At 46.4% G+C, this 22,571-nt stretch overlaps 1 protein-coding gene across 1 annotated transcript in view; it reads right to left on the bottom strand.

Moving 5' to 3' along the window:
- Nucleotides 1-15,413: 15,413 nt before the first annotated feature.
- LOC125447168 (cyclin-dependent kinase inhibitor 1B-like) overlaps nucleotides 15,414-22,571 on the bottom strand; it is an 8,162-nt gene continuing 1,004 nt past the window's right edge. Inside the window, exons 2-3 of the mRNA XM_048521359.2 lie at nucleotides 22,004-22,115; nucleotides 15,414-17,678 (exon numbers count right to left, since the gene is read on the bottom strand). Coding sequence (XP_048377316.1) covers nucleotides 22,033-22,115 — 83 coding nt within the window. The 3' untranslated portion in view covers nucleotides 15,414-17,678; nucleotides 22,004-22,032. The remainder of the gene's footprint in view (nucleotides 17,679-22,003; nucleotides 22,116-22,571) is intronic.

The following is a 22,571-nucleotide window of genomic DNA, read 5'->3' as shown; positions in this document are numbered from 1 at the left end:
AAATGCATGTCTTTCTTTAATTGCTGAGACTACAATATAATATCAGAGATTGCTTGCAATATTAACATTGAACAGTCAGTATTAAATCCGTTGAGTTACTGTTGTGCTTGGCCATGTAAGTAGATAGGCTGGTAAAGAAGGCATCTGGATGGGTATAAGAATAGAAAGGGCTTAGAGGGATATGGGCCAAATGCTTGCCTTTATTGGTCAGGGAATTGAGTATAAGAGTCAGTATGTCAGCTTCATAAGACTTTTGGTTAGGGCACACTGAAGACTATCGCATTCAGGCTGTTCACCACGTTACAGGAAGGATGTGGAGGCTTTGGAGAGAGTGCAGAAGAGGTTTACCAGGATCCTGCCTGGACTAGAGGGATCAGCTACAACGAGAGGCTGGAAAAACTTGGGCTTTTTTCTATGGAGCGGCAGAGGATGAGGGGAGACTCGATAGGAGCTTATAAAACTATGAGATCATTGGTAGGGTTGATGGTCAGAATTTTCTTCCCAGAGTCGAGATGTCTAAAACTAGCGGGGCAAGCATTTACGGTAAAGTTCAAAGGAGATGTGAGGGCAAGCCGTTTTACACAGAGAGTGGTAAGTGTCTGAAACATGCTACTGGCAGATACAACAGGGGTATTAAGGGGCATTTAGATGAGCACATGAATATGAAAGGGATGGTGGGGTATGGACCAAGGGCAGGCAGAAGAGATTGTCATCAAGTGTGGCACAATATCATGGGCCGAAGGGCCTGTTCCTGTGCTAGACTGTTCTATGCTACACTTTGAAGAGCAGTTGAACTGGATTTGAATGGCACATTGCAAAACTTTCCAAAATCCTTCACAGCAATGTTATGAAAGTTGATGCTGTTACAAATGGAACTACAGGGTCAGGTGCGGGAGGTGTTAAGGAGCAATGTGAAGGAAGAGAGAGACCTAAAGAGGCAGAAATTTTAAGGGGGGGGTTTCCATAAATTGTGGCCCCCCTCCATGAGGGCTGAAGGCTTGGCCACCAGCGATATGGCTAACACGAGGGGTCATAGTTTTAAGCTGGTTGGAGGAAAGTATAGAGGGGATGTCAGAGGCGGGTTCTTTACACAGAGAGTTGTGAGAGCATGGAATGCGTTGCCAGCAGCAGTTGTGGAAGCAAGGTCATTGGGGTCATTTAAGAGACTGCTGGACATGCATAAGGTCACAGAAATTTGAGGGTGCATACATGAGGATCAATGGTCGGCACAACATCATGGGCTGAAGGGCCTGTTCTGTGCTGTACTATTCTATGTTCTATGTTCTATGTTCTATGATACAGAGATGATGGAGCACAGAGTGACGGGGGTGGGTGCTGGAGAAGAGATGGAGGGAGATCACAGATAGGCTGATGGTGGAGGGAGAACATAATATTTTCATTGAGGTTTTAGTAGACTGCGAGCTGAGTTAGTGACTGAGTGTGGAGGAGAGAGGCAGCGCTTCGGAAGAGTTGTGGATCAGCAACTTCCCTCAGTAGCAACCGGGAGACCAAGTATTGGAGGGCATCCTGTGTTTTTTTTTATTGTATTGCAGAGAGAAAGGGAAGGCCCCACAAAGGCCTCAGAGGTTAGACAGACATCTGTGCAACAAAGAGCAAATACTAACTTGCAGCACGGAACATCTTAGAGCATCTAAAGGAATGACAGCGAAAAGGTTTGGAGGGTGGGGAACACGGTATCTTGTTCAGTTCAATCCCTTTCTGCTTCAATAGAGCTTATTCTTTGACTCTTTTGTCTCGCCTGTGTGCTTGGTCACTTGGAGGAATCCATGCTAAATAGATACAGCTCCGAAATCGTTACTGCCTGGCTGTGCCTTTGTCCGGAGTGAGCTTCTCCTGCTGCATATCACCTCTGTCTCCCTTTCTTCATTGTGGCAGCTATGCTCGGCCTACAAGGACAGGCTTCAATGCGACGCTGAACCCTTTCTGAGAAGCAATGAACAAGGGAAGTTGGAGGGTAGCACAACGTTGGCATTGGACGGATGGACTCCTCTGGAGTTTTCTAAGGGTTTGGAAATGTGCGCTGGAATGGCACTGCCCACTCTTGTTATTTTCAGCTGCCCTGTCCTGCTTCTATTTGTTAATTGATCCCTATTTCTGGGCCTGGCCTCAGGGAGAAATGGGTTGGGGAGAGTATGAGTGGGGGAGGTGACAGGAGTGCTAACAACAATCATCTGGGGTAATGAGAGCAAACTTGGCCTTGTTTTTTTTAAATGCATTTATGGGACGAGGGTATCACTGTCCAGGTTCACTGTTACTGCCTATCGCTAATTGCCCAGAGGACAACTTAGAGTCAACTACATTGCTGTGGGTCTGGAGTTATATAGAGTTTTACAGTACCGAAACAGACCCTTCGGTCCAATTCATCCGTGCCAACCAGATTTCCTAAATTAATCCAGTCCCATTTGCCAGCATTTGGCCCATATACCTCTGAACCCTTCCTATTTATGTACCCATCCAGATGCCTTTTAAATGTTCCAACTGTACCAGCCTCCACCACTTCCTCTGGCAACCCATTCGATACACACACCACCCTCTATGTAAAAAAGTTGCCCCTAAGGTCCCTTTTAAATCTTTCCCCTCTCACCTTAAACCTACACCCTCTAGTTTTGACGAAGAGACTTTGCCCACTCACCTTATCTATTCCCCTCGTCATTTTATAAACACTCACAAGGTCACTAATCAGCCTCTCATGCTCCAGGGAAAATAGCCCCAGTCTCTTCGGCCTCCCCCGTAGCTCAAACCCTCCTATGCCGGTCAAACCAGGCGAGGTTGGCAGATTTCCTTCTCTAAAGGACATTGGTGCACCAGATGGGTTTTACCTGACAATTGGCCAATGGTTTCATGGTCATCATTAGACTTCCAATTCCCAGATTTTTATTGAATTCAAATTCCACCGCCCGCCATGGCGGGATTCAAACCCAAGTCCCCAGAATATTGCCTGGGTCTCCAGATTAATAGTCTAGCAATAATAACCACACGGCCATCACCTACCCAAACTTGTAATGTGCTCCAATGACCTCAACATCACATTTGGGAATGTGATTATATGCAGTAAAGCAAATAGCTCATCTCCAGCAGCTCGGAATATTTATTCACAAGATGCCTATCCATTCTGTTCTCTCGCTCAACCTTTCTCCGCTTGGTTAATCACCGTCTCTTGCTTTTGCTCCCATAGTCTCCCCTACCCACACTAACTCCCATTCTCAAAGCTTTTCATGCTCATTCATTCTCCTTCCCCTCTGTCCTTGTGGGCTGGCTCTCAACTTTTCCCTCCCTTTTCCCATCTGTGAATCTCTCCATCTCTCCACTTTTGCTCTCTCCTTATTTCTCCCTGCCCTTCAAATTCACAGGGATGTGTCGTGCCTGATATCATGATTTCAAGTAGAAGGCTCATGCCTCGTGCCTTCAGGAAATCTGGTAAAGCTGGGCTCTGAGTTACTTTTCAATGTGGTCTCGCAGGCAGAGAAATTAAAAGCCACGGGATCACAGGCGGTGGTGAGGCAGCTTTTGTCCTAAACGTGTGTTACAAAACACACTGTTTTAAGGCCCAGAGTTAGTCTGCCCAACAGAACAAGATTCATCAGTTAAAAGAGGAAACCAAACTTAAGACTAATTCTGAAAACAAAAACCTATGAAAACACAGGTTCACCAAATAGGAAGATTTACAAATTGTCGGTTTAGGAACAAGAACTGTTAGGGAGGATAGAGATAAATGAGAGGTGTTGCATTTTGGTAAAGCAAATCAGAGCAGGACTTGTACAAATAATGGGAGGCTCCTGGGGAGTGTTGCCGAATAAAGAGACCTTGGGGTGCAGTTTCATAGTTGCGTAAAAATGGAGTCGCAGGTAGACAAGGTGGTGTCGAAGGCATTTGACAACATTTGTCTCTATTACTGGTCAGTGCACTGAGTATAGGAGGTGGGAGGTCATGTTGCAGGACATTGGTTAGGCCACTTTTGGAATACTGTGTGAAATTCTGGTTTCCCTGCTACAGGAAGGATGTTGTTAAACTGGAAAGGTTTCAGAAAAGATTTACAAGGATGTTGCCTGGGCTGGAGGGTTTGACTTATAGGGAAAGGCTGAACAGGCTGGGGCTATTTTCCCTGGTACGTTGGAGGCTGAGGGGTGACCTTATAGAGGTTTATAAAATCATGAGGGATATGGATAGGGGGGTCCAAAACTAGAGGGGCATAGGTTTAAGGTAAGAGGGGAAAGATTTAAAAAGGGACCTGAGGGGTAACTTTTTCACACAGAGGGTGGTGCGTGTATGGAATGAGCTGCCGGAGGAAGTGGTGGAGGCTGGTACAATTATAACACTTAAAAGGCATCTGGATGGGTATATGAATAGGAAGGGTTTAGAGGGATGGGGGCCTAATGTTGGCACATGGGACTAGATTAATTTAGGATATCTGGTCAGCATGAACAAGTTGGGCTGAAGGATGTGTTTCCGTGCTCTACAATTCTATGGCACTATGGCTCTATGGCAGAGATAGATGGATGGATAGACATAAAAAAAAGAAAAAAAGGTAAGTTGATAGAAAGATAGAGAGAGATAGCCAGATAGCAAGATTGAAAGAAAGGTAAGTGCAAGACGAGTAGCTAGAAAGGAAATTTGAATGATAGATGGAAATAAAGGTAAATAGATAACTAAATAAATAACCAATTCAATAATTTAGTGATAGATATATGGTGGTAAATCCCTACGTTTATAGATTGTTACTGATAAAGAATTTAACAGAGAAATCTGGAGAAATCGGGAGAGAAGGAGATGGGTGATATTTAAATATAAAAGCTAATGGATAGTGATTAGTACAGCATGGGCAAGTGACCAGCTCTGACTTTCTCCCATTCCACCCCTTTGTCTGCAGCTTCCTTTACTGCCCTGTTCTCTCCTCTCCCATCGCTTTGTGTTCTCTCCAAAGAAACATCTTCCACCACCCACCCCCCAACACCCGCGGCACTGAGCCTGCTATTAGGGTCCGTGTCACTGATCAGGGCTAATCTCAGGCAGACTAATTCATTTACAAACTGCCTCATTTCCAAATGAAAGCCCTGGCACACTCTCCGCCACTAACTCTCGCTCGGTTATTCTCCGACCTTGAAGACTGAGGGTGACTGAGCACAGAAACCTTGCCCATCAGCTGCAGCCTCTTGAAACTGCTAATCCTCCTGCTGTCTGCGCCATCCACGCACGCCCCCATCTCCCTCATTGCAATTCGCTGCTTTACGTCGACTGGGAGCAGGTGGGAAGGGGTTCCCCCTTCCCCCACAATTCCATCTTCAGTCTCCGTGTACCACCCCCAGCCCTCCACCCCAACCTCACCCCACCCTCATACAGCTCCCACTTCAACAATGCCTTCATGGTACTTAATGGGATAGAAATAAAGTGCCCTACTGTGCACATTCTCCAGACACACTTCTGGTCCCTCTTTATGTTGTTAAGGTGTGAGAACAGAGATTCTGATTACTTTATGTCATTCTGCTAACTGCTTTAGATTCAACCAGAGATAGATCGCTTTCAGTGCTGACTGTCTCCCCCACCTCAGTCTCTCTCTCTCTCTCCTTCTCTCCTTGTCAGGGTTCATGTCTTAGGCACTAATTCTAGGTCCAGACTGAGGGACATGTTCTGAGGGAACACTCCAAAGAGAGAGAGGTCCCATCTCTTGACTGAGATGTGAAACCCTCAGCTCAGTGTAAGAGAGCCCCGGTTCTATTTTGATGAAGAATCTGGGGTGTCCTGCCCGGTAGCCTGGCTAACATTTACCCCTCAGCCAAAACAGAATGAATTATCCCATTACTCCATGTGATTTATTATCATCCCATGTACCCAGGTACAGTGAAAAGTTTTGTTTTGCAAGCAGTACAAGCAGATCATACCATACAAAGTACATTAGGGTGATAGAACAGAGCGAGGAGTACAATGATACGGCTGCAGAGCAGTTGTACAAAGAGTGAGATCAACATTAAACGTAAGATTTGAGAGGTCCATGCAGAAGTCTAATAACAGCGGGAAGAAGCTGTTCTCGAATCTGTTAGTACATGTGTGTAAGTTTTTGTACCCTCAGTTTGTGTGATCTTGTTGTGCACCAGTTGGCCATTGTGTTGCCCACATGACAACACTGACTGGGCTCCAAGAGAACTTTGCTACCTGTAACATGCCTTCCTTGTCCTGAGGTGGTGGAAGGCGCTATATAAATGCCAGATGCTGAGACCATTTTGGGTTTCTTTTCCTCAAGGCCTATCCTGTCTACATTATCCATCTTCCACCAAGCTAGAGGCCAGGGCTATCAACAAACTAACTTGCATAAATGACGGTGTAAAATTTACAAGATAACAAAGTGTGGAGCTGGATGAACACAGCAGGCCAAGCAGCACCTCAGGAGCACAAAAACTGACATTTCGGGCCGACACCCTTCATCAGAGAGGGGGATGGGAGATGGTTCTGAAATAAATAGGGAGAGAGGGGGAGGCGGACCGAAGATGGATAGAGGAGAAGATAGGTGGAGAGGAGAGTATAGGTGGGGAGGTGATAGGTTAGTCTGGGGAGGACGGACAGGTCAAGGAGGCGGGATGAGGTTGGTAGGTGGGAAATGGAGGTGTGGCTTGAGGTGGGAGGAGGGGATAGGTGAGAGGAAGAACAGGTTAGGGAGGCGGGTACAAGCTGGGCTGGTTTTGGGATGCAGTTGGGGAGGGGGAGATTTTGAAGCTTGTGAAATCCACATTGATACCATTGGGCTGCAGGGTTCCCAAGCGGAATATGAGTTGCTGTTCCTGCAACCTTCGGGTGGCATCATTGTGGCACTGCAGGAGGCCCATGATAGAATCATAAAGGACTGGGAGGGGGAGTTAAAATGGTTCGCGACTGGGAGGTGCAGTTGTTTATTGCGAACCAAGCAAAGGTGTTCTGCAAAGCGGCCCCCAAGTCTCCACTTGGTTTCCCCAATGTAGAGGAAGCCACACCGGGTACAATGGATACAATATACTACATTGGCAGATGTGCAGGTGAACGTCTGCTTAATATGGAAAGTCATCTTGGGCCCTGGGATGGGGGTGAGGGAAGAGGTGTGGGGGAAAGTGTAGCACTGCCTGCGGTTGCAGGGGAAGGTGCCGGGTGTGGTGGGGTTGGAGGGGAGTGTGGAGCGAACAAGGGAGTCACAGAGAGAGTGGTTTCTCCGGAAGGCAGACAAGGGTGGGGATGGAAAAATGTCTTGGGTGGTGGGATCGGATTGTAGATGGCGGAGGATGACGCGTTGTATCCGAAGGTTGGTGGGGTGGTATGTGAGGATGAGGAGGATTCTCTTAGGGTGGTTATTGCAGGGGCGGGGTGTGAAGGATGTGTTGCGGGAAATGCAGGAGACACGGTCCAGGGCGTTCTCGTCCACTGCGGGGGGCAAGTTGCGGTCCTTGAAGAACATAGACATCTGGGGTGTGTGGGAGTGGATGCGGCGGAGGTGAAGGAATTGGGCATAGGGGATGCAATTTTTGCAGGAGGGTGGGTGGGAGGAGGTGTATTCTCGGTAGCTGTGGGAGTCGGTGGGCTTGAAATGGACATCAGTTTCTAGCTGGTTACCTGAGATGGAGACTGAGAGGTCCAGGAAGGTGAGGGATGTGTTGGAGATGGCCCAGGTGAACTTGAGGTTGGGGTGGAAGGTGTTGGTGAAGTGGCTGAACTGTTCGAGCTCCTCTTGGGCGCAAGGGGCAGAGCCGAAACAGTCATCAATGTAATGGAGGAAGAGGTGGGATTTAGGGCCAGTGTAGGTACAGAAGAGGGATTGTTCCACGTAACCTACAAAGAAGCAGGCATAGCTTGGGCCCATGTGGGTCAACATGGCCACCCCCTTTGTCTGAGGAAGTGAGAGGTATCGAAAGGGAAGTTGTTGAGGGTGAGGACGAGTTCCGCTAAGCAGATGAGAGTGTCGGTGGAGGGGGACTAGTCCGTCCTGCGGGACAGGAAGAAGCGGAGGTCCTTGAGGCCATCTGCATGCGGAATGCAGGTGTACAGGGACTGGACGTCCATGGTGAAAATGAGGTGTTGGGGGCCAGGGAATTGGAAGTTCTGGAGGAGGTGGAGGGTATGGAAGGTGTCATGGATGTAGGTGGGGAGTTCCTGGACCAAGTGGGAGAAAATGAAGTCCAGATAGGTGGAGATGAATTCGGTGGGGCTGGAGCAGGCGGAGACAATGGGTTAACCAGGTCAAGCAGGTTTGTGGATTTTGGGAACGAGATAGAAACGGGCTGTGCGGGGTTGGGGAACAATGAGGTTGGAGGCTGTGGGTGGGAGGTCACCTGAGGTGATGAGGTCATGGATGGTGCTGGAGATGATGGTTTGGTGCTCGGGTCTGGGGTCATGATTCAGGGGGCGGTAAGAGGAGGTGTCGGAGAGTTGGTGTTTGGCCTCGGCGATGTAGAGGTCAGTGCGCCATACTACAACTGTGCCTCCTTGTCTGTGGGTTTGATGGTGGGGTTGGGGTTGGAGCGGAGGGAGCGGAGGGCTGCCCGTTCTGCAGGGGAGAGGTTGGAGTGGGTGAGAGGGGTGGAGAGGTTGAGGCAGTTAATGTCTCGACAGCATAAAATTTACAGAAGGGCTGGGGTGAAAAGATGATTTTTAAGAAGTATTTTGATGGAGAGTGAAAGGACGCAAATGGCTTTCCATCCTCAACATAGATCCATATTGATTCAGCCACACCTTAACTTTAAACTTCTCATCCTTGTTTTCAAATCCCTTTATGACTTGGCCTCTTTTCCTCCTCTAGAGCGTCCTCCTGCCCTACAATAATACCCCAAGTCTCCTAACATCCCCAATTCCTTTCTTTTGCTCAGCATTGATTGTTGGTAGCTGCATCTTCCGTCACCTAGGCCCTAAGTTCTGGAGTTCCCTCCCTAAACTTCCCTGCTTCTCTCCCCTCTGCTCCTTAAATCCACCCATCAACCCATCTAACTTGTCCCTGTGTGGTGTGGTGTCAATGTTGTTGGATTATGTTACTTGGATGAGCCCTGGCATGTAATGCTGAGAAATAGGTGCTGTATAATTGCAAGACATTGTTGGTGAAGGAGTTTTCGAGGAGTTTGGGAGCAGTTGGAGATTTAGTCATCAGAGGTGATGGGGATGTTGGGGGGTGGTGTGGCCGGGGTGGGGGTGTGATGGAGGGTCATGAACAGAGATGGGAGATGCAAAGATAATGAAAGACGGGAAAGGAAATGTGGATGTGGGGATGGTCACAGAGGGTAATGAAGAGGAAGTAAATGAGGATGGTGATGGGGAAAGGAGCAGGGGAGGAGAATTGGCTGGAGGGCCAACAGTCCTTTACTGAAATGACAAAGAAACATTTGTATTTTGGATGAACATTTTTTGAAAGGGGAGCCTGCCATCGATGATGTTAATGAAATTAACTGAGATGATAAGTGTTTCATTGAGAATTTTAGTCTTCTGTATCGGTGAATTTGTTTAAAATTCACTTATGGACAGTGGGTGCTGCTGACTGGGGACAGCATTTTTGCCCATCCCTAATTGCCCCATGAGAAGTTAATGCTGAGCTACCCCTTGAGCTGCTGCAAGGGGAGGTGATGGCTTAGTGGTATTATCACTGTTAATCCAGAGACCCAGGGGAAATGTTCTGGGGACCTGGGTTCAAATTCTGTCGTGGCAGATTCAATAAAAATCTGGAATTAAGAGTCTAATGGTGATCACGAATTGACTACCGGGGAAAATCCCATCTGTTTCACTGGTATTCAATAGTAGGGGAGGTAATAGCCTAGTGGTATTATCACTGGGCTGTTAATCCAGAAACTCAGGTAATGTTCCAGGGACCTGGGTTCAAATCCCACCACAGCAGACAGTGGAATTTGAGTTCAATAAATATCTGGAGTTAAGAGTTAAATGATGACCATGCATCCATTGTGGATTGTTGGGGGAAAACCCTATCTGGTTCACTAACATCCTTTAGGGAAGGAAACTGCCATCCTTACCTAATAAGAACTGTGGATGCTGTAAAGTAGGAACAAAAACAAAGTTGCTGGAAAAATTCAGCAGGTCTGGCAGCATCTGTGAAAGGGAAGAAACAGAGTTAATGTTTTGGGTCTGGTGCTGAAACATTAACTCTGTTTTTACCTTCACAGATGCTGCCAGACCTGCTGAGTTTTTCCAGCAACTTCTGTTTTTGTGCCATCCTTATCTGGTCTGACCCACAGCAATGTGGTTGACTCCAAGCTGCTGTCTGGCCAATTAGGGATGGGCAATAAATGCCTCGCCAGTGATGCCCTCGTCCCATGAATGAACTGCCTAAAACGTTCTTGTGGAGTAGGTGCAGACATAGTGCTCGGCAGGTTGGAGCTGTTTTACATGAATGGGATTGTGAATGGAATGATGCAGGGTCAAATCCCAACGCAGCAGTTTAAATTCAATTAAGAAATTGAAATAAATTGCTGATGTCAATAATAGTGACTATGTATCAATGGGATGGTAGTGAAGTCTCACCCCATTAACAAAAGGGGACGAAATCTGCCGTCCTAACACTGCCTGCCATATACGTGACTCCAGCCCTACATCCGAGTTGACTCTTAACCACCCCTCTGCAAAAGGCTCAATTGCAAAGGCAGACAATAAATGCACCCAACCCCACCATCTGCAATGCTTAGAACTGATATCAACATTCAGCCACCTAAAAGGGCAGGTAGGACAAAGATTTCAACTTGAAAGGCAGCACCCCCCTGGCGACATGCTGAGGGTAATCCCACTTTCTGTATTACGCCCACGTTCCAGGAGCGGGATTCGAACCTGCAGCCTTCTGCCTCATGCACAGTGTGTGCCGAGACGCTACGGGAGAGGGAGGGGAGAGAGAGGCAGAGCTTAGTCGCAAGGAGATTCATATCTGTGTAAAGGGACAAAGAGCCCAGAAAAAGCGACAGCTTGCTTTTTGAGCCCTGTGTTGACCTCACGTATTGAATGTTTGTCAACAGGTATTTCATGCTTGCAAGCAAACTAATTCCTGACAACACAAGAGGTATTAAGGTATTATAAATTGGGTGCCCCCGCTCTTTCAAGCAGAGAGCTGGAGTAGTTCAATCAGACTTGGCTGTAAGCCATCTGTCCATTTGCTTTCTAAATTAGCTGTATAGATTGGGCCATACTTGAGTGATTCCATTCTCAGTATAAGAGCTTTCTACACCATTCAGGAGATGACAAGCCAGCAGCAGTTGATAATGAAAGACTTTACCCATCTGTCCTGGTTTCCTGGGGAGGGGGGAGGGTGAAGGGGAGGGCTGGGGACCAAGAGAGCAACCATCAACTGATCGGCTTTTCTCAAAGTTGTATAGCTGCCCAGGCCTTCAGCCCCACCGTTGCCACGGTTACTGCGAATCTCGGTTCGGAGTAAACACTCAGAACGCCCTCAGGACGCGCTCAGATTTCGAAAATAGGCCGTGACTCTTCAAGGCCAGCTCCTCACAAGAGCGAGTATTCCTCACCGCTCGAGGGACTGCGTGGGCAGAGTGATTCTTTTGGTTGGGGGAGGGCGGGTAGTGAATGTTCTCACGGAGGCAGAAGATGTCACCATTTTGTAGGATGAGCTCCCGCAAACAGGGGAAAGGGAAGATGAATCAGGATCGTGCATATTTCTGGTTAAGCATGTTAACTTCTTCGATCACGTTCCCTCCAACATTAGGTCAGAAGTGTGATTCTTGTGGTGCAGGGGTAGTGTTCCCACCTCTGAGCTAGGAGGCCTGGGTTCTGGTCCCACCTTGATCCTTATCATAGAATCACTACAGTGTGGAAGCAGGCCCTTCGGCCCAACAAATCCACACCGACCCTCACTGCATCCCACTCAGACCCACTCCCCCTAACCGACACATCCCTGGACACTATGGGCGATTTGGCATGGCCAAACCATCTAGCCTGCACACATTTGGATTGTGGGAGGAAACCCACGCAGACAGAGGGAGAATGTGCAAACTCCACACAGTGATCCAAGGCTGGAATCAAACCTGGGTCCCTGGTGCTGTGAGGCAGCAGTGCGAGCCACTGAGCCACTGTGCTATGTGTTGTAACATCTCAGAAAATATCTCCAAGTTCAAAGGGCAATAAAAAGAGAAACCTGGGCCTTTAATTCAAAGCAAATGGAACATAAAAGTAGAGAAGTCTTGTTAAAATTGTACACGGCCCGAGTCAGATCACACCTGGAATATTGTGAACAGTTTTGAGACCCTTATCTAAAATATACTGGCATTGGAGGCAGTTCAGAGACAGTTCAGTAGATTGATACCAGGTATGGAGGGAGTAGAGTTATGAGTTTTATCTTAGGAGGAAATGTTGTGCAGGCTGGGCCTGTACGCATTGGAATTTAGAAAAACGAGAGGCGGCCTTATTGAAACATACAAAATTCTTAGGGGATTTGATAGAGTAGATGCAGAGAGGTTGCTTCCCCTTGTAGGAGAGTCTAGGGCTAGAGGGAATCGTCTAAGAATAAGGCATAGATCAAAGACGGAGCTCAGGAGGTATTTTATCTCTCTGAGGGTTTTGAATCATTGGAATTCTTGACAGCAGAGTGTTTTCAAGGCTGGGTCATTAATTTTGTTCCAAACTGGGATGGACGGTTTTTAATCAGGAAGTGGGAGGGGAGTTCGCTGGGTGCAAATCAAGGGTTATGGGGTAAAAGCAGGAAAGTGGAGTCGAGAGTTATCAGATCAGCCATGATCTCATTGATTGACCCGCAAACCGAATGGGCTGAATGGCCTTTTTATGTCTTATGGCCCTAATTGCAGACATTTGTTAACCACTGCAGGGTATTCAGTACCAATCACCACTTTCCAGATGCTGAAGCAGAGCCAAACGCTGTGTAACTTGGGCGATACAAGGTAAATAACATTGGCACAAGTGTCAGCCAATGCTCATGTCCAGCACAAAACCGAATCCCATGACATTCAATGATGTTGTTTCAATCCCCAAGATCAAAATATTGGATGTTACATCAATTTTTCTGAAGAAGGGTTCCGACCTGAAACACCTGCTCCTCTGATGCTGCCTGGCCTGCTGTGTTCCTCCAGCTCTACACCGTGTTATCTCAGCCATGTGGCTACAGGGGCAGGTTGAAGGTTAGGAATCCTGCAGCAAGTAACTCATCTCCTGATTCCCCTCTGTCTGTCCACCATCCACAAAACAACAACAGGCATAAGTCAGGGGTGTGATGGAATATTCACCACTTGCCTGGATGAGTGCAGCTCTGAACAACACTCAAGAAGCTCGACACCATCCAGGACAAAGCAGCCTGTTTGATTGGCATCACATCCACCAACTTCAACATTCACTCCCTCCACCATGGATGCAGAGTGGCAGCAGTGTGTACCATCTACCAAACACACTTAACAGCAAAATCCAAGCCTGCAAACTCAATCACGTAGAAGTACGAGGGCAGCAGATACATGGGAACAACAACCCCAGCACATTCCCCTCGAAGCCATTCCCTGCCCTGACTTGGAAATATATTGCCATTCCTTCACTAGCCTCGGTCAAAGTCCTGGAACTCCCTTCCCAACAGGACTGAGAGTGTGCCTATAACACTTTAATGCAGCAGTAGACCACTTTCTCAAGGGGCAAATTGGAATGGGCAGCACATGTGACCTGGATAGCAACACACTCAAATAAATTAGCAAGTAAGAATCTTTCAAATTTTAGCTGCGGTTCAGTGGGTAGCAGTCTTTAAATTAGAAAATTACTGTTTAAAATCCCATTCCCAAGGCTTCAACATAAAAATCAAAGCACAGTGGCCCAGTGGTTAGCACTGCTGCCTCACAGTGCCGGGGACCCAGGTTCGAATTCACCCTCAGGTGGAGTTTGCATGTTTTTCTCCCCCGTGTGTGCATGGGCTTTCCTCTGGGTGCTCCAGTTTCCTCCCACAGTCCAAAGGTGTGCAGGTCTGGCCATGCTAAATTGTCCCATAGTGTCCAGGTTGGGTTGATTAGCCATGGGATATGCAGGGTTACAGGGAAAGGGTAAGGAGTGGTTCTGGGTGGGATGTTCTTCAGGCAGTCAGCGTGGACTTGATGGGCTGAATGGCCTGCTTCCACTCTGTAGGGATCTATGAAGGCTCACATTCCGGTGCAGTGCTGCGAATGATAGTCAAAAATCACACGACACCAGACTATAATCTAACAGGTTTATTTGAAATCACAAGCGTTCGGAGTGCAGCCCCTTCATCAGGTGCAGTGAGAGGGGAGCACACACACACACACACACACACACACAGTTTACAGGCAGAGAGATCAAACGATCATACAACTGCTGTGAGTGAACTGAGTTCTTAAAAAGTGTGACTCGACCCAAAATATTAACTCTGACTTCTCTCCAGCTGCTGCCAGACCTCCTGAGTTTCTCCAGCAGTTTGTTTTTGTCCCCAGAACATAACCTGGGTCTCTGGATTAACAATCCAATCATCTCCCCATGGATATAACAGTGTCATACTGAACCAAGCAGGACAAATAGCTCACATTCAATCCTTCGTGGATTAACGCAATATCTGGACTTTACTGTGCTTTTAGTGCAGAGCCCCCGAACTGAGGATAAGGGGGGGTCAATGAGTTTGAAAACAGAACATTTTGACGAGTCAATACAGTGTGGAACTGGAGAAACACAGCAGGTCAGGCAGCATCAAAGGAGCAGGAGAGTCGACATTTCGAGTTTAGACACTTCATGAGGAGGGTCCTCATGAAGTGTGTGAACTCGAAATGTCGACTCTCCTGCTCCTCTGATGCTGCCTGACCTGCTGTGTTCCTCCAGTTCCACACTGCTTTGACACTGACTCCAGCATCTGCAGTTCTTGCTGTCTCCGAGTCGCATTTTGAGGATTTCAATATTCCTGTTACCTATGACACTAGACAGGAGGGCTTGCATTTTTAAATAGCTGGGATTTAAAGGACAGGACTCTGACAGTGTCAAATTCCAACAGCTGCAGAACTCGGGCTAGGGCTCCTGGAAGGCAAATGAAGCCATTTAGCCATTCCTGCCTGTGCTCTTCTCTGCAAGGATCAATCACCTATCTCCTCATTACCCACTCTTTCCTGATAAAGCCACTAAGATTTTCCCCAATTATTCCATTGAATTTCGAAACCACAAATCTGATCCTACCACACTCAATTCTGGGCCCTAACCAGTCACTGTATAATAAGGACTTTTCTATCTGAACTATTAGAAAATATAAATCAAAGTGTCCTCAACCTTCCCTTTTCCAAGGAGGACAGCCCCGGATTCACAAATTGATCTACACGACTCAAGTTCCTTAATCCTGCAACTACTCTCGCAAATCTTTTCTGCACCTGCTCCAATACCATCCAATTCTCGTTGGGAAGGAGAGGGAAGTCGTACAAAGGGAAAAAAGGACCATGCAGGCAAAACTTTGCAGCAAGTTCAAAAGAACGTAATTGCTTTATTTGAAGTAACAATCCCATTGAGATGGTAGCTGCTAAAACAGTTCTGTACAAGGGTGAGTGTCCTGTGAATTCACATGCAAATAAAAAAATGAATTTTACACAATGTCTTCATTCTGCAACGCCAGTTACAAATAGTGTTTAAATGAACTGTATGCAATTTTACACATTATATAATTTATAGAGCTTTCTCCCCAACTCCCCAACTTTATTTTACAGGATTTTACAAAGATCTCTGTTGCTGAACTTGTAACATTTTGCAGAATTCTGGTGATTTAGAAGTGGTGGTCTTTTGGTAACATCGTAGGTAACATTTTATTTCCAGGCACATATTTTACAAGGTTTGGTCGTCTTTGGGTCAAGCCCCAAGTGGAAATTTAAAGGGCTTTTTGCAGTCACAGGGATGGTCACTGCCAGCCAGATATCACAATAGCAATGACGAGATAACAAAGTGTGGAGCTGGATGAACACAGCAGGCCAAGCAGCATCTCAGGTGCACAAAAACTGACGTTTCGGGCCTAGACCCTTCATCAGAGAGGGCGAGGGGGAGAGGGTTCTGGAATAAATAGGGAGAGAGGGGGAGGCGGACCAAAGATGGAGAGAAAAGAAGATAGGTGGAGAGGAGAGTATAGGTGGGGAGGCGGGGAGGGGATAGGTCAGTCCAGGGAAGACGGACAGGTCAAGGAGGCGGGATGAGGTAGTAGGTAGGAAATGGAGGTGCGGCTTGAGGTGGGAGGAAGGGATGGGTGAGAGGAAGAACAGGTTAGGGAAGCGGAGATAGGCTGGGCTGGTTTTGGGATGCAGTGGGTGGAGGGGACGAGCTGGGCTGGTTTTGGGATGCAGTGGAGGGAAGGGGAAGAACTGGGCTGGTTTTGGGATTGGGGGGGGAGGAGATTTTGAAGCTTGTGAAGTCCACATTGATACCATTGGGCTGCAGGGTTCCCAGGCGGAATATGAGTTGCTGTTCCTGCAACCTTCGGGTGGCATCATTGTGGCACCGCAGGAGGCCCATGATGGACATGTCATCTAAAGAATGGGAGGGAGAGTTAAAACATCTGCAGTTCCCATTATCACTCAGCAATGACGAGATGCAATTTAACACCAAATGCAGGGATTCAACCTCTCAAACCAATCTGTAAGCTGCCCGGGTAGACGAAAGCTAAGGGCTGTGCTCAATCCACCATTTCCCACTGGCCCCCCTCGATGCTCCGCTTATCACAGTTTCTGAATGACTCCACACTGATGCAAAGCTATTTCAGATACTCCCAGAGAGTTGTATATTAGCTGTGGAACCTCTTGCATGTTCGGATAATACCTGGAAAAGTGGGAGACAGAAGTGTTCATCTTGAGCATTCTAGCACATGCTCAGCAGGGTCTACCATGCCATACTGTTGCAGTCACTCCCTCTGTAGCAGTATAATGTATCATAGCAATCACAAGCTACATACCACTGTTTCTAGTTTGTTAAAAAGTCAGAAGTTACAGCAACACCAGGGTTATAATCCCAACAGGTTTATTTGAAATCACAAGCTTTTGAAGCTCTGCTCCTTGGTCAGGTAATGACTTCACCAGATGAAGGAGCAGCGCTCTGTAGGCACGTGATTTCAAATAAACCTGTTGGGACTATAACCTAGTGTCGCTGTGACTTCTGACTTTGTCCACCCCAGTCCAACACCAACACCTCCACATCATGACTAGTTAGTAAGTATAGCGGCAGTTCAATCAGGTACATCGCTAGTGTGACGCTGCATCAATGCTACATCTGATTCCTTGTTGCAGCATTCACATCAATCACCTTGAAGTACATGCCACCAGGTGTGTTGCTGAAGCTTTCGCTTGACTCGGGTTGAGGCCGCCAAGCTGATTTTCTCACTCCCAGCCAAACAAAGCCGACAGTTTTAGCTATCAATAGTCCTCAGAGTGTTCGATGTGGATAATGTCTTGGGTTTTAGTTTCTTGTGCTTTGTGGTGAGAAATGTCAGTGAATTGTTGTATCATTTTGAGTGTGCAGAGTGTGTCCTGGAAGGTCCTTCACACAACGAAGTCATAGGTGGACTGACAGTGCTTCAGGTTTCATGAACACAGAATCTGCATCGAATCCCAATGCAGATGTTTGGAAGTGGTCTTGCGTTCTTGGGAATCTCCCATTCAGGCTTTTATCACATTCAGGATCTGATTAACTTTGACCTGGGCAGGAGGTGTTTCAAAGCGTCAGTTTATTGAAAAGCCCAAAGCAAACAGTATCTGAAAGATATAAATTGAAGAACATTATTTTCAACTTGCATGTTGGTTGTCCTTGTGCCTAGCTTGCACACAAGCTGAGGAGAAATATCACTTGAGTCAACAAGCTGTGACACTGAGACTCATCTTTTTTTCAAATCTTTCCATGATGTGGAGGTGCCAGTGGTGGACTGAGATGGACAAACTCAGAAGTTTCACAACACCAGGTTATAGTTCAACAGGTTTATTTGAAAGCCCAGGCTTTCCAAGCGCTGCTCCTTGGTCAGGTGAAGGGTGAAATCCTTCCATGTACTGTCCACCTCCCATGACTCTGCAAGCCCCCCCACCAACTGTTTCACTAAGCCCATGCCCTGACCCTGGAAGTCCCTACCCTGACTGGTTAGTCCCTGCCCCTTAACCTGCAAACCCACCCCTGACTTTGCAAGCTGCTCCTGCCCTCGGAGATTTCCTTGCTCCTCCAATTCTAACTTCCTGTTTGTCCCTTTTTTTTCAAACCTCACCGTCAGTAGCAGCACATTTCTGCCCCGAAATCTGGATTTCCCCCCAAACCCTATCCCCATCTGTCTCTACTCCTTTAAGACACTTCTTCCAATTCCCCAGCCTGGTTAGCAACAGATCCTGGCTGCAACAGATTTAAAAAATGAGAAATCATTTCACAACTTTCAATTTGTAGTTTGTTAAAAGTTCAGCAACAAAGATCTTTGTAAAATCCTGTAAAATAAAGGTGGGGAGAAAGCTCTATAAATTATACAAACTGTAAAATTGCATACAGCCCATTTAAACACTACTGTAACTGACGTTGTGTATAATTCAATTTGTAGCCTAAAGTTCTGGACAACGAGAGAAAATCTGATCATGTGATCCCAATCAATTCAAGAGCTTTAAACACCAGCCTTCCTGAAGAAAATGTCCAACTTTGCACCTCTGGTTCACTGTTGCTAATTTCTCACCCTTTCACCCGCTCCAATTAGACAGCAGGAAATCAAAGACAAATGGCATTAGTGATCACCTCACTGAGTGGGATGGGAATGATCCGGGCAGGAACCCAGTGAGGGACATCTCCTGCAAAATTCAAATATTTTCTCAAATATTCAAAGACCAAACCCAGCGTGCATTTGAACTCAAGATCCAGTTTTATGACACTTGCATAAATGGAAGCTTGTGATTTCAAATGAACCTGTTGGACTATAACCTGGTCTTGTGTGACTTCGGCCTTTGTTCACCCCAGTCCAACACCAGCACCTCCACATCAAGGAAGGATTTGAAACAAAGATGAGCCTTGTACAAGAAATGTATGGCAGAGTATCAAGGCATGTTGACTCGAGTGATATTTCTCGTTGGCATGAGATAGCCCGAAATGTCGGCTTTCCTGCTCCTCTGATGCTGCTTGGCCTGCTGTCTTCCTCCAGCTCTACACCTTTCTCCTCGGTGTGTTTGCAAGCTAGGCACAAGGACAACCAATGTTCAAGTTGTGAATGTTCCTTTTAATTTAAGAAAACCTCCCCTTCTTGACTGGAAGCAAAGGCCCCTCACTGCATCCTCCTTTCCCGTCCATACCTCACTCAAGCAGACATGTGAGAGTCTGGAAAGTTGACCGTCAATGTGCTATCTGACTGTGTGGGCCAGAACATTGTCACGTTTTATCCCCTGTTTGTCCCCAGACAAACATAGTTAGGGAGGGGTTGTTAGGAATAATTTCAGGATTTGTATTTCAGAGGGGGAAGGCTAAGGGTGAATCATGGATATGAAGTTAAAATCAGATCAGCCATTATTGAATGGCAGGGTAGGTTGGAAGGACCAATTGGCTTTCTCTTGTCCACTTGGGGAAAACTTCATGTGTATCCCACAATGAAACATATGCTGGCATGATCAGAGGCTGGGATTGGTGAAGAGGTGACAGGAAAGTGACCAGCAGCAGAAACAGCAGCTGATGCCTTTCCACAGTGCTCCGTCATCCCACCTCAGGAATAGGAGCATCATTCACTGCTCTTAAAACAGACCCAGCTGCCCTCATTTCAGAACAATTTGACTTTTACAAGTTTTCTGAAGAAAACAAGTTGCCAAACACATGTTTATGGAGATACCACATTACAGCAGACAAACAGAAGCCAATAAGGAAATATTTGACGATTCAAAATGTGACATAGCAATAATGTCACTGGATTAGTCATCTAGAGGCTACTGGCTCTGGGGATCTGAAACAAAACCAAAGCAGAAGGTGCTGGAGAAACTCAGTAGGTCTGGCAACATCTGTGAAGACAGAACACAATTAACATTTTGAGTCCAGTGACCCATCTTCAGAATTTCAAATCCCATCATGTCTGCTGGTGGAATTGAATGAGTAACATTGAAATATCATAAAGGATGGCACAAACCCTCAAATTAAAGCTAAATACTGGCGGACATTGGATTTCTGAAATGAAAAAGACTGGAGAAATTCAACAGGTCTGGCAACATTCATGGAGGGAGAAACTGAGTTAATGTTTTGAGTCCAATATGAATCTTCACATGAGATCCCTCTTCAGAATGTATGTAAAAACTCATCAGGTTCACTGGTGTCCTTTCAGGAGAAATGTCTGTCCTGTGTGTGACTCCAGACTCACAGCAAATGCTTAACGTTTTAAGTGTCCTCTGAAATGGCCTAATAAGTCACTCACTTCAAAGGCAAGTAGGGTTAGGCAACAAATACTGGCCTTGCCAATGACAGCCAACCTCCGGCAACAAGTGTCAGCCACAAAACTACATTCACAGATCAAGAAATCAATTCTGAGGAGGGGTCACTGGGCCCAAAACCTTAACTTCTCTTTCTCTCCACAGATGCTGCCAGACCTGCTGAACTTTTCCAGGAATTTCTATTTTTGTTTCTGCTTTACAGCCTCTGCAGTTCTTTTGTTTTTCCCCGCAGATTAAGATCGGGCACTGACAGGGGTAAAAATACGGAATTTGAAAATCAGGGGTAAAACGGGAGTTTGGAAAAAAATTATAGGCAATTCCTCAAGGCTGAGCACCTCAGACGCAATATTCCACTACAGTTGCGGTTACTGACAAAAGCCCTTCCTGTTTCCCTGTCACTGTCAATTCCTTCACACTCCCCACTTCCTACATCCTCCCTCCGCCCTTCCCGGGAATAGGCAGCTAATTCCTGCCCATTCTGGGTTGGAAGTTTGGAGGAGAGAGAGTAGGGGCTGATAACCTTGACACATAGTGAGGAATCCTAACCCTAACCCAAGCAGGATGTCTGAGAGGGGAGCCTACTGTATATGTGTGTTGTTGGGGTGGGGGCGAATTGCAAAAAGGGCAGCCCAGAAACAGCCAGAATTGAACCTGCAAGGGACAGCCAAGTTACAACTTCTCCCCCAAATAAGCCAAGGGGGGGCACTTCAAATTCAGCTTGTACATTTTGATAGAAGTAACATGAGTTTGATCATCACTGATGCACAGTGGCAGCATTCAAAGTGTTGGCTATCAGCTCATATCAGTTTGCGATCAGATTACCCCGGGCCTTTGTCAATCATTTATACCTTTCAGACTCAATATCCGTTAGGAATCCAAACCTTTTCAAATTCATTAAGGTGACCACCTATCTTTAAGCATAAAACTCGCCCACTGTTCTAATTTGATTTCATTCACTTAATTACTCGCTTCTGCTAAATTCTACAATATAAAAGATACTCACCACTGCCAACACCAGACCCACGACCGCTAGCATCTAGAAGGACAAGGACAGCTGATATGTGGGAACACCACATCCCCCAAGTTTCTCTTCCACGTCACTCACCATCCTGACTTGGAAATATTTCACCACTCCCTCAGTGTGACTGGGGCAAAATCCTGGAACTCCACCCCAGCCCCCCCCAAACAGCATTATGGGTGCAATTACACCCCAAGGACTGAACCAGACAAGGAGGCAGTTCCGCACAGCCTTCTCTGGGGCAATCAGAGGTTGGTAATAAATATGAATCTACAACTCACGAATGCATAAAAATAAAACCCAGGAATGAATAGTTGGACGGCACCTGGATGGGTGTATGAATAGGATGGATTTTCAGGGATATGGGCCAAATGCTAGCAAATAGTCAGAAGTCTGGTCTGCATGGACAAATTGAACCAAAGGGTCTGCTTCCATGCTGTATAACTCTATGACTCTAAATTAGTTTTAGCATAACATTTATTAATAGAGAAAATTGAATTTTGCAAACTTTACAGACACAGAGTCTAAAATAATTGACAATGGTCTAGCATATTCCGATCACAAAATCATAAATAAGCTGATAGAACTCTTCAGTACTTTGGATTTCCAAATCATGGGCTTAACATTTCAGACTTACTCTCTCTCACTCACGGTCCTGGGTGATTTTTACCGGAACCTTTTCCGTGGAGTTGTCTCTCTAGGAGTCAAAGGCTTGAAACTGGCCATCCTCTTGCGTCTTGGGAAGAAATCTGCAGAAATTGAGGGAAAGATTTAACGCGGCTGTGCGCGCACACAGACCCACACTTGAATTTAGCAAGGGGCAGCTTTTGAAAAACAAGATGTGGACTGGAACTTCAAAAACATTGACATTTGGCGTCACGAAGTGTAGTAAAGCCGAATCCCCACCCCACAGAGAAAACTTCCAACTCACTCACCAAAGCAAGCACAGCCGAGCTGCCAGTTTTTTTAAGCCTCTTTTTCTGCCAAATTCGATTTTCATCGCCACCCTCCCACCAAAACAAAATCTACAAACTACAGATAAATTGGCCATTTTGGGGGTACGTTCCATGTTTTTCAACTTTAGATTCACAACAAATTTATCAGAAACAAACGTTACAGCCAAAACTGTCAGCACACAATGAAATGGACAACACAATTCTACGTGTAAGTGTAAACAGAAGATGTTTTGTAAATATCACAGAGCC

The sequence above is a fragment of the Stegostoma tigrinum genome, chromosome 38, assembly GCF_030684315.1.
Source record: "Stegostoma tigrinum isolate sSteTig4 chromosome 38, sSteTig4.hap1, whole genome shotgun sequence".
NCBI lineage: Eukaryota > Metazoa > Chordata > Chondrichthyes > Orectolobiformes > Stegostomatidae > Stegostoma > Stegostoma tigrinum.
Note: the sequence above shows the minus strand (reverse complement) of the source record. Positions and strands in the feature narration are given on the sequence as shown.